Raw genomic sequence first — 12,681 nt, 5'->3', positions numbered from 1 at the left:
TCTTAGTACTCTACTCAAAGAGATCATATCTATTGAAAAATTTACAATAATTTTGCTAAATATCAAATATGTAGAAATGTCTGCTTTTGTTAACTTTATACAATATGTCTGCCCATTTCTGCATCATCTGTATCATGAAGAAAACAGGACTATACCATGTATATGATGTACAAAAACACAACTCTGAAATAAATGATTTAGTGAATGTTGTTTAACGTCCGAGTCAGCAACATTCCACCTCCACAATTGTGATTGAGCTAGTGAAAATGAGTGAAAGCATGTGCGGCAAGCCACGCCATGAGGTCACGATGACACACAATCGGCTGAGTCAGTGAGCCTGACCATCTGATCTTACAACTTCTACTAAAAGTTTACCAATTCCACACTAGAATCCCTGGGAATTTCCTTAATCAAACACAGGAGGTATACGCTATAATTACACATTCATATCTATTTACTGCCATAAATACGACAAAAGAACCACCTTGTTATATTCCAAGCGTATATTCTCACGTCATTGCTTAAATTCAAGGGCTCTTGACCATAGATACTAAATCGATGTGGCTTAACAATTTAAGGCTGATGTCAAGAGCATCCATTTTTTGTGAAGTATATAGATCTTTGATATGCATTTAGAAGTTGGAAGAACATGAATACACGATACATTTTATTGATATAGATCAGGTGAAAAATGTCCAAGTTAAAGTGAGACTAATTGGGAGAATGTTGAGGAAACACTTTTTCTTCCACTGCTGCAAGCTATAATTTCAAACAAAGAAGTTATATCAAACTGAAAAAAGACAGATCTCTCTGACAATCCAACCAAGGTTGCTGTGACACATTCTATCCTAATATAACTTGAAAAATGAATTGTAGATTGACTGCAAAGCAAAACATTGGACATGTCAAAGTACCCCTGTCATGGAAGGCCTTGATCAGGTGGCAGCATCATAGACACATCTGGGCAGTCTCTGAGATGTGACCTATGTAGACACACACAGCACTGTTAAATTGAACATGCCAACTTTTTGGACTTGACATCGCTGACAGCCAATTTAGAGCACAAATGCCAGACAACCTTGAACCAAACCCAAGTGCTGTTCCTTTAGTGTTCTGTGACTGAAAGGTTGAAGAATAACAAGGATCCTTCATCCATACTTTGCATCAACTAGTTCTGGTTAAACTTCTGTGCCCACATGAAATTAGGACTTTTTTGTTTTCATTTAAACATTGGAAAGTTTTGGTCTCTTGACAACCAACCAATGTACCATAGGTTCAAAAGCTTATTTTACTCAGTGATGTTACATTTAAGGGGGGAGGATGAGCCAAAATAGTTATTTTGTACAAAAGACAAAATGCCCCAAAACTGGATGTCTTATTTGTATGTTTGTTTGTTGTTTTATGCCGCACTCAACAATATTCCAGCTATATGACAGCGGTCTGTAAATAATCGATTGGACAGACAATCCAGTGATTGATGTCATGAGCCTCGATCCACGCAATTTGGATATGATGACATGCATCAACCAAGTCAGCAAGCCTGACCACCAGATCCTGTTAGTCGCCTGTTACGATAAGCATGGGTTGCTGAAGACCTATTCTACCCTGGATAATAAATATTTTATTTACTCACGATGCCCAGAACACTTTATGATACCCTTTGAATAACCTCATAACTATTGGTAAGCCAGGATAAGTTGAGTTGTGACCTAACAATTAACCTTGAATGACTATGTATGAGGTCCGCGCATTGGTGGATACCACTGTGAAGACGGGTAGCAGGTGATCCGGTACAAGTACTACAATGAATATGTGCATGTCTCGGCTAAGAATTCTAGAATCGACTTGTCACAAGTCACCAACAGTCTTATGAGCAACACGTGTGTTCATGGGAGCCGGGTAAAGGGAACGCTACGCTAAAGGCTACCCCACTGCCCACATGTTCACTTATTGATAGTGATGCTAGATACAAGCAGTTTGTTGACAAACTAGATTCGAGGTTGCATGATTAGAAAACACATTACGACTGTCACTTTCATGATCTGGTAAGCGACGTTCTGATTGGTTGGATGAAAGGTCGTTCTGATGTGACCCGTAATGGGATGTCCTCAGATCTATGTTTTGTGATAGAGAGAACTAAGATCTGATTTTAATGAGATTGAAGTTGTAGATTAATACAGTATTCCGTCTAAAACATATTTATATAATCAGATGTTTATTATTATGATCATCATACAAGATGTTTATAAAACATACCAAAACAAATCCATACTGAAGTACGCAAATTAATCATGTCATAACACTGTCTGGCTATAAAAAGTGTTCTTTGTATATCTGGACTTATGTTTGTAACTTATTTCATTAATTTTATTCAAAATTCCTTTTTAATTGTTTTTATTAATTTCGGCGAAATCGTGTGTGAAGCGATCGGAAGATCGCACAACTCACCGTTATTAACAGCAACCACGGTCAGAATACCGCTATTGACGCCTTGAAATGAACTTTAGTTGACAGAGAATGGATACATATATCATAAATGACATATACTTTGACTCGTTAAAAGTCATATTTGTTTTTGTTTGACGATTCTATGTCAACATGAAATTGTCGCGATCACGCGATCACGTGCGCGTGAGCCTTGACGTTGACTGGTCAGACTGGTTCCATGTAAAAAATAATACCCGGCAATAGCGATCAGCTGCTTCGCTTAGGGTTATTATTATTTTAAATATGTTTAGTAAAGGCTGCATATAATTAAGAAAATAATGGAATATATTATTCCTGATAAAAAAATAGTTTCAGATACAATTGTTGCCGATCCTTGCATTAAAAATCCTATAAAGTTATATCATTGGGTGTGTCTTGACCGAATCACGGGTCGATTCCAAGAAAACGTGTGTACAGCTGATTGCTGTTTCCGGCTTAGTTTACGAGAAAATACACAAGGTAATCTTTATCCCTAGATACAAAACAATGCCTAGCAGAACAATAAATACTATTTAAACGGTAAATAAACATGTCTGGTGATTTTTTATCTCAAATTTCGAATTTGTACTGACGAAGTTTCTCAGCACCTGTTCGTTTGCCGGACTTCGCTGAAAGGGTACGGTGTAAATTTTTTCTGCGCATAATATTCAAATTTCTTTTTTTCCAAAATATTGAACCCGCTAGAGGGGGGTGCGCATTAAACATGGGTGCGCACTATACTCAAGAAAATACGGTAATAAAAGGGTAAATATAGTCAAACAGTCTAGCAATAAAAACATCTGCAATATTTACTTCATCTGACAAAATGAATATCAGATTGGGATTATCCATGTCAGGATCGGCATGCATCTCCAGATAGCAGTACCTCTCATTCTTTTTGCAAAAAAATATTTTCAAATATTAAACATTGTGAATGTGAATATAGAAGGTTAACTAAATTTAGATGTGGACAAAATCCTCTTGGTATTCAACCTGTGTTGCTAATATTGAGGATGATGCTTTCTTCTGTAAACACTGTCATGATATAATCATTATCATGATGACGCGTGATGATTCCAGGGTAGAATAGGTCTTAAGCAACCCATACTTGCCGTAAGGCGACTATGCTTGTCGTAAAAGGCAACCAACTGGTCAGGCTCGCTGACTTGGTTCATACATGTCATCAATCCCAATTGCATGGATTGATGCTCATGATGTCAATCACTGGATTGTCTGGTCCAGATTCGATAATTTTACAGACCACCGTCATATAGCTGGAATACTGCTGAGTGCAGTGTTAAACAACAAACAAACAAACATTATCATGATTATACATACAATTGTTCTCTTTATACACCATGTACAAGTTGGAGGGAAACATTAATTTCAAAGACCTTTAACCCGACATCATTTTTGTTTAGAAAGACTTTAATGTACATATTCTCAACAAAAATATTAATTAGGTAACTTTTATACAAAATATATTAATATATGATGCAAATGTATTTTGTACAATGGTTCAATTGGCCTTTAAACAAATAAAGTCTATCTGACGGTCTGAAACATTTCCCATACACACAATAATCAAATGATGGAATTAACGTTAACAGAATGGACTTGACTTCAGTGTCCAATATTGCCTTTATACACCATGATATACCCCATGTGCCTTGTGTTTGTTGTAACAGGGTCGGATGGTCAGCCTCGCTGACTTGGTTGATGCATGTCATTGTATCCCAATTGGGTGGATCGATGCTCATGATTTCAATCACTGGAATGTCTGGTCCAGACTCGATTATTTACAGACCGCCGTCATATAGCTGGAATATTGCTGAGTACGGCGTTAAACAACAAACAAACAAACAAGATAATGGTATACCATAGTATCATGTTATAACTGTCTTATCTAATGGTTACTGGATCTCATGCTAAGACAATGAAGACACAAACAAATGAGAAAAATATTCAACATACAATATAAATTTTCATCTCAACACGATCAAGATGTTATTGTAAATAGGGTTGTCATTAACAGGAACGTTTAGTATCGATACATCGACTCAGAAGTATAGTATCATGGTCTATCGATGTTCCTGTGGCAGTGAATGATTAATTTTGTATAGATATTCAAAAATTTACATTGATACAGAACTGACATTAAAAATATACCGATCATCGACAAAGCAATAAATGACGACATCCCATATTGTAAAACAGTTTGTCCAAGATGACTGTGCATCAACTGACTAGTCCTTCAGGAAGGGCAGGCTTCCACCATGCACATCATGCAGCATGTTGTGCCTACGTTACAAAGCTATAGATAAGCTTTTGGTTATTTGGGTATTTTACCCAGGGGTTGGATTTTGATTTGGTATCCACAAATTTTAGAGGGTATATGTGGGTATTTAACTTAAAAGCTGTTTCATAACAATCCTTGTAATTCATTAATACTATGTGAATAGTAGTATACCCGTCTGCGTCTGATTGCGGCTCCCTCTCCGAGAAGCCATTTTTTTGTTAATTTGATTATTTCTTTAATCACCAATCAGCGACTAATTAAGATACAAAATGTATATTGACTAGGCATGATTTGCTTTTCAATTGGTGTCTATCAGTATGTTTGTCGCAGAAGCTTTTCCGAATGTAACTGTCGGTAAGTGAATTTGGTGATTGACTGATACACAACCATGTTATCTAACATTTGTAATATTCGCAATCGTTTTATCTAATGGATATAATGAAAGCAATCGTTTTAACTAATAGTTATAATGTACACAATCGTTTTATCTAATGGTTATAATGTACGCAATCATTTTATCTAATAGTTATAATGTACGCATTAATTTTATTTCAATAGTGTATTCATAGTTCTTGTTGCGTATTTGATACACAAGGATTTGATTTGTCTGTGTATTTCAGTTTATTTTATGCCAATTTTATGCAAATACGCAGCTTATCTCGAGCTTTGACTTTTCCTAACATATTAGTTTGGGCAATGTTCACAACCTAACTGGTGAGAAGGGTCCCATTAGAAAAGATGAGAAGGGGCCTTCTGAAAGTGAAAGTAATATATTTTATCCCAGTTCATACTTAATCAATTTTATTTCATGCTGTAATACATTCAATAGGTAAGTTTTAAAATGGGGTTCAACCTAGCGTTCTAGATTATTGCACCTATGTAGCGACACCCATGCATGTATGTATGTGAGTGATTGAGTGCGTGAGTGAGTGCGTGAGTAAGTTCAATGTAGCGTAGATTATTGCACCTATGTAGCGACGCCCATGCATGTGTGTGTGAGTGAGTGTGTGTGAGTGAGTTAGTGAGTGAGCGAGAGTGTGTGTGTGCTGGCTGCTTGTATTAGTCTGGACTTATGCCGGTTTATGGTGACATGTCACAGTTTAGCATGGATACCCCACTGACATACAGTACACTGATTCAGAGCCCACCAGTCGTTTTTGATCCCCTTAATGCCAAGCACCAGGCAGGATAACAACAAGTACCATTTTTCAACGTCTTCTGGTATGACATGGCCAGGGGTCGGACCACCAACCTTCTGCTCTCCAATAACAATAAAACTTCATGGTCACACAAGTCGCTAATGTTCACATTTCTTTCTGATTATGCACCATTCCTTCTGACTTTTGCATGTTTTGAATAAAGGTTAAGCTTCAGTAAACTGCAGTGTTTTCATGATCTGGCCCTTTTAAACCTGTGTCAAAATAGTTTATGCCAGGGACCTGGTAAAACATTTCCCAAATGAACATTTGGTACCCATCTCTCGAGAACTACAGCGGGTACCTGGGTTGGGTCGGGAAATAGAGGTCAGGTACCTGGGTAGTACATTTAGACTCATCCCAGCCCTTAAAGAAACAAGCAGGATTTCAAATGCCAGACACCCTGTCTCTAATAGCTCAAAAACAATTCACAATTAATTATGGTGTATTTCTAGACTTTGTTAGGACGTTACCTTTAGTGAACACTGTTTCTTCAAAGACGACTGTGAAGGGTCCAGGTTCCACCTCCATATATTCTGCATCAAAATTGACATCGTTGCCGAGTCCACATGGTCCGTCTAACTCCTTCGTAGGCCACTGAAACACATAGCGTGAGTGAGTGAATTGGGTTTAATGCCACTTTCAACAGAATTCCAGTTATATCACGGTGTGTCAGTTTGATGTCTGAGTTGATACAGATAAAAAAATCAGGTGTTGATCCAAACAATCAGGTGTTGATCAGGTGTTGATCAGATGTTGATCCCATCAATCATTGTCAATCAAGTATTGATCGTAATATGATGCTGATCTTAACAATCAGGTTTGTTTATTTGTTTTTGTTTAATGCCACACTCAGCAATATTCCAGCTATATGACAGCAGTCTGTAAATAATCGAGTCTGGACCAGACAATCCAGAGATTGATCATTACCAATGATCCACGCAATTGGGATACGATAACATGCATCAGCTGAGACAATGTCTCTGTATAAGTAGGTAATCATTAGGAATGTCACAAATCACCAATACATAGATGCATCAATAATGTTCTCAGATGATACGATATGCAACACACACTTGCCCGTATCAATTTATCTTTTAACTTGTATATCATAATGCATGTTCTCTATAATCTGCCTCTAATAATACAAGACTGTAGCCAGCTTACTCTGCGCAGTGCTTGCGTAGTTGGTTTCACTGAGGAGATCTATTGTTTTGGTTTGAGAACTGAATCGGGCATGTGACGTCACACTCAAAAATTATTTAATTATTTCAACACACAGAATCATTGATGTACTGTCCCTTTAAAAAGACTCGCATTTTCAGATGCATCTCGAATGAACCAGTTTATACCCGCATTGGCTGTTACCTGTCATGAATTGCACAGGCATGGGCTGAACACTGGCTGTGTCCAGGCAGGTGTGTTTTGCGGAAGCCTTTTCCAACACCTTTAATCTCACACTTGTTGTATATATATATATAGTCATTGTCCATTATTCCAGTTTCATAAACACATCCAATCAGTGTGATAAATGTATAAACAACATGTTCTTCAACTGTATAACACACTGTCAACATACTCAGATCTAATAGTGCTTGTACTGTAGGCATATGTTCATGTTTGACACCCAAAATATATATCTAGGTGGCCCTTCAACATATGATATTGTATATATATATAAACATTTTTATAAGTTATGTCTTTTCTAAAAATTATTGTTTGAAATGCATATTCGGTAATAAAAAAATAAGGCAAAAAGACAAAGACACACTTGAAGCTTCTCCTGCTTATATCTTATGCACAGGGCCTTGTTAGGATATATATTGATGTATCACGTTTAGTCATTTAATATTATTACTACAGTTATGTGATAATTTTATTAATATCAACAAATGCATAAGGAGAGCACGTGATAATTTCAGTTGTTTTCATTTATAAATAATCATTTTTTCAACACGTAATTATCATACATGTGTAAAACCTACCTGTTCATAAATGTCAGTTCGCGGACTTTGGGGCCGAGGACAAACAAAACGTGCATGCCCCTGCACCGAGCGCACTAATATTAGGAGAAAATAAACCAAAATAACACATGCCACACAGTAATTCATCTTGTGTCAACATCGACCGGCAAAGGTAGCAAGACAAAATTTACAGCATCAGGTATTCTTTCAATTTATCTGCTTCCGGAAGTTTATAGTAATAACTGCTGCGCATGCGTAGCATCAGTATTGATCATGTGACCCGGCATACATTCTCTAGCAGACGACATTCATTCACTCTGAGCGTGACAAGAGCCAGTCCAATCGTTTGTACGCGCTCTCAAATCTCTCAGATGCGGTTTCTATTGAAATCGGGATGGAATAAACGACCATGGTTAAATATTGCATATCTGTCTAAGGTGAGGTTATATATGCTATATTTGACGTCACATTGAGAGTTGTGTACAGTGTATTACAATAATACAACAATTTAAAACTTTCGCAGAAATTGTCTGTTTGGATTTGTCTGTTTAAGATTCACACGTCAAATCGTATTTTGGGGAAATTAATCAAATGAGAAATATCGACAAGCCATTAATCTCTTAATACCTACTTCTGACGTGGATCTACAGCTGTCATTGTCTAAGGCCAGAAACGGATCTTTCTTGAACGATTCCATTTTTCTTCCAGGGGTTTAAACAGTATGAAGTGAGTCCTCCGGAGACCTACCACAGCCATTCTTAAGATACTCGCTGAAGGAAAACCCCCGTTTATGAATGGGATATTTCATTCTATCATCCGTGGTATAAATCCTTAGAACTGTACATGTTACCGACAGGAAGATAATGAAAGTTACTGTTTGGTAGAGATAACAGAAGAGGCGTGAATATCATCATGTTGGGCCTTTTTCTTCTGTTTGAATTGCTGAGACTGACCATTGCAGAGGAAACATTTTGTTGGAAAGTTGCTGATAATGCGGAGAGTGTCACTTGCAAAGGGGAGAATATTACGGAAATTCCTAACAACTTATCAGTCAACATCACGAAACTGTAAGTATGATTCGTCTCTTGTTAATTACGTTGCAGAATACTTTATCTCTTTGTGGATACTTCACATTGATACTTTGTAACTATTGTAATCCTGATATAAGTAAATCCTGATAAATAATTCATGACGATAAGGATTCAAATCAACTCTAAATATGTTAACAGGATACAGGGATCAGAGGCTAGTGGACATCAAGAGAGACTAGTTATTATACATAAACCACTAGTCCGAAATGAGCTGCTTACTAAACTGCCGGGAAAAAGAAAGCATAATTTGAAAAATGGATTTGACCAAAACGTGACAAACGTTATCAAAATGTTACTAGTAGGCTGAAAACAGTCGCTGTAACACTGAGGTCCTAAACACAACTATGAAACCCGTATCACCATCGAAAAACCATGTCTTATTTGTTTCATTTTTAGCCATCATCAAACATGGGTGCATGTATATACTTTCTTTTGCCCAGCAGTTGAGTGTGATATGACCAATGTACCCCTGTGATATACTCAACATACCCACTGAACCTGAGAGTGTGAACGCTTTGATATGTTTGTAAACGAAACTACGTCATCATGACTTGATCTGTCATGACAGATCTCAGTATTGAAGATAAATGTTTTAAACAGTGGAGATTAATCAATTCGTTTATCGTTATCTTCCCCGCTGATCATTTTGTTGTATAGTATGTGTTATTGATTCACTTGGGGGTGTATTTAATCCGTGCGATATATCGACATAACACACCCCGGGTGACCTTTTACCTATCAGCGATTTGTTTAAATAAAATATTTAATCCCAGTGGGTAAAGAAAACAATACAATTTTGCCATCGAATACCGTCTGACGTGTGAACAACCCCAGGGGAAAGGAACTTGACTGAACCCATAAGTAGATTCCCGTATGTGTTACAAAAAACTGTGTACATCTGAATAGCACAGCCCCCAATACATGTCCCCAATACATTTCTGGTGTCCCCCGCCGTGATATTGCTGGAATATTGCTAAAAGCGGCGTAAAACCATACTCACTCACTCACTTACTCTTAAGTTTGGATTTATATGTTAAACACCGCACTCAGCAATATTCCAGCTATATGCCTGCGGTCTGTAAATAATCGAGTCTGGACCAGACAATCCAGTGATTGACATTATAAGCACCGAACGACGCAATGGGGATATGCATCAACCAAGTCAGCGAGACTGACCACCCGATCCCGTTAGTCGCCTCTTACGACAAGCATAGTCGTCTCTTAGGCCGAGCATGGGTTGCAGGCTGCAGACGGGTCTTATATAATGTAACAAGGTGGTTGAACATAATCATTGAATATACCATGTGTGTTTTCATTATCGTATGCAACGAAGTCATAAATGTGGGTGGAAATATATCAATAACAACTTTTAACCTTAACATGCTTCATGGTTGTTAAGCGTTGTTTGTGTTATAGAAATACGAGACTTAACCCATGGGATAGTTCATATGTAGTGTATTCATTTTGTTTTATAAAAGTAAATATACTATAAAACGTCAACGCCAGAGAATAAAAGGAGAATTATACTCCAAAGGAGATTCCATTGGATGTAGAAGGCAAACAAGCTCTGAAAATGAAGACCCGTGAAGATTCCGGGGTAGAATAGGTCTTCAGCAACCCATGCTTGCCGTAAAAGGCGACTATGCTTGTCGTAAAAGGCGACAATGCTTGTCGTAAAAGGCGACTAACGGGATCGGGTGGCCAGGCTTGCTGACTTGGTTGATACATGTCATCGATCCCAATTGCGTGGATCGATGCTCATGCTGTCAATCACTGGATTGTCTGGTCCAGACTCGATTATTTACAGACCATGAGCTGGAATATAGCTGAGTGCGGCGTTAAACAACAAACAAACAAACAGAAAATGAAATGAAGGAATCACTGCAAATCAGTGATGGCTCCAGGCGTCATTCACACTTGTTCATAGCTATCGTCACTTTGAACACAGGTGCAATACAGTATACAACACCGTGTTCGTGAGTGAGATGAGTTTTGCGCCGCTTTTAACAAAATCCCAGCAATATGACGTTTGTAACCCCGATACTACTTCTAAGTGCCCCCTGAAGATCCGGATTAGAATTGATCTGCAGCAACTCATGCCTGTTTAAGAGGAGACTAACGGGATCGGGTGGTCAGGCCAGCTGACTTGATTGATGCATGTCATCGTATCTCTTTGCGTAGATGGTTGCTCATGATGTCAATCAGTGGATTGTCTGGTCCAGACTATTATTTACAGACCGTCGTCATATAGCTGGAATGTTGCTTAGTGCGGTGTAAAACAAACAAATTTCTTAGTGTAAAGTCCATACGCTCGTGCACTTGTGCAAAAGGTAAGAAAAATAAAACAAAAAATAAGAAGGAAAGGCGCTATAGGTAAGATACAGCTCTTTGATGGGGACACCCAATCAGCAGCTTGCAATGCATGTTATTTGTGAATGGAAAGATTTCCCCACAGGCTAATGAATTTTGTGACATATGATTTACAAAACCCCAAAACAATAACGACAAAGTGTCTATTGTCGACGAGGAGTGGCAGCTGTTACTACAATAGAGCCGCGTTAGTAGGTAGGGATTCAGAATGAACGTTTGTCAGTGTTCATATATGACTTACGTATGACGTATGTACACGGTTTGGGATTTTTCAATCCAATCCATATAGGTGGCAAACACTTTCTCCGTAACAAAGACAAGTGATGATAGAGAATTGAATTTAGAATAACGCATATCACTTAGCAATATAGATGCTTCTATAAGGGCAAGGATAACCTATTAAGGTTGGATGTATTGCAGGCTGACAATACCTGGATACCAGTATGCACGAATATCAAAGGAGTTTCTGTCCACCCCCGATTCGGTTGCCCGTCTTAAGACAATTTGTCACCGACCGCTCATGGCAGCCGGAATTGTGGAGTACAACTCTCTGTCGGTATACGAGTGAGTGAGTCGTTGTTGAACAGTGTTTTCCTCAAATAACGGCGTGTCAGCTTTACGTTGAGCAAAAATGCCAACATAGGTCGAATAGACTTTCATGCCAATATTGTGGAACCCAGGTACTTATGACTCTAGCAGACCATCCAAGGACGACCTCAGGTAAATGTGCGTTAAGAACGTAGTTTAATACGCCACCCGAATGTTTAGGGCGCCACAAATTAAGTTAGTGAGACGTTACGCCTACAGTTGAAGAACAACCAAAAAAACAATTGTATTCACACCAGTATCAATACTAGTTTGTTTGTTTGTTGTTTTACGCCGCACTAACCAATATTCCAGCAATATGACGGCGGTCTGTAAATAATCGAGTCTGGACCATACAATCGAGTGATTGACATCATGAGGATCGATCCACGCAATTTGGACCGATGACTTGCATCAACCAAGTCAGCGAGCCTGACCACCCGATCAATACTAGTATTTGACATATTCTGAAAATGACACCAGAATCGGCTTAACACATTGTACCCATGGGGGGGGGGGGGGGGGGGCTTCGTCGTGGCGAGAGGACGCCTTAACCACTAGGCTACCCCACCATCGGGTGGTCACTTGGTTGATTGCTTGTCATCCTGGCGTGATGGCGTGGGATTGTGCTCATAATATCAATCACCTGATTGTCCGACCCAGACTCGATAAATTACGGGCAGCCGTCATATACATGTGTTTGAAAATCT

At 38.4% G+C, this 12,681-nt stretch overlaps 2 protein-coding genes across 3 annotated transcripts in view; one reads left to right on the top strand and one right to left on the bottom strand.

The window, feature by feature from the left end:
• The window catches only part of LOC124111931, a 113,774-nt gene extending 105,625 nt beyond the window's left edge, over positions 1 to 8,149 (bottom strand). For both annotated transcript variants that reach the window (XM_048403827.1, XM_048403828.1), the window contains exons 1-2: positions 7,947 to 8,149; positions 6,435 to 6,558 (exon numbers count right to left, since the gene is read on the bottom strand). In XM_048403827.1, coding sequence (XP_048259784.1) covers positions 6,435 to 6,558; positions 7,947 to 8,072 — 250 coding nt within the window. In that variant the 5' untranslated portion in view covers positions 8,073 to 8,149. The remainder of the gene's footprint in view (positions 1 to 6,434; positions 6,559 to 7,946) is intronic.
• Positions 8,150 to 8,262: 113 nt separating this feature from the next.
• Positions 8,263 to 12,681, top strand: part of LOC124111929 (thyrotropin receptor-like) — a 106,830-nt gene continuing 102,411 nt past the window's right edge. Inside the window, exons 1-2 of the mRNA XM_048402860.1 lie at positions 8,263 to 8,362; positions 8,634 to 8,992. Coding sequence (XP_048258817.1) covers positions 8,838 to 8,992 — 155 coding nt within the window. The 5' untranslated portion in view covers positions 8,263 to 8,362; positions 8,634 to 8,837. The remainder of the gene's footprint in view (positions 8,363 to 8,633; positions 8,993 to 12,681) is intronic.

Source organism: Haliotis rufescens, unplaced genomic scaffold (genome assembly GCF_023055435.1).
Source record: "Haliotis rufescens isolate VD_foot unplaced genomic scaffold, xgHalRufe1.0.p SCAF_3, whole genome shotgun sequence".
Classification (NCBI taxonomy): Eukaryota; Metazoa; Mollusca; class Gastropoda; order Lepetellida; family Haliotidae; genus Haliotis; species Haliotis rufescens.
This window is presented reverse-complemented; position numbering and strand designations above follow the sequence as displayed.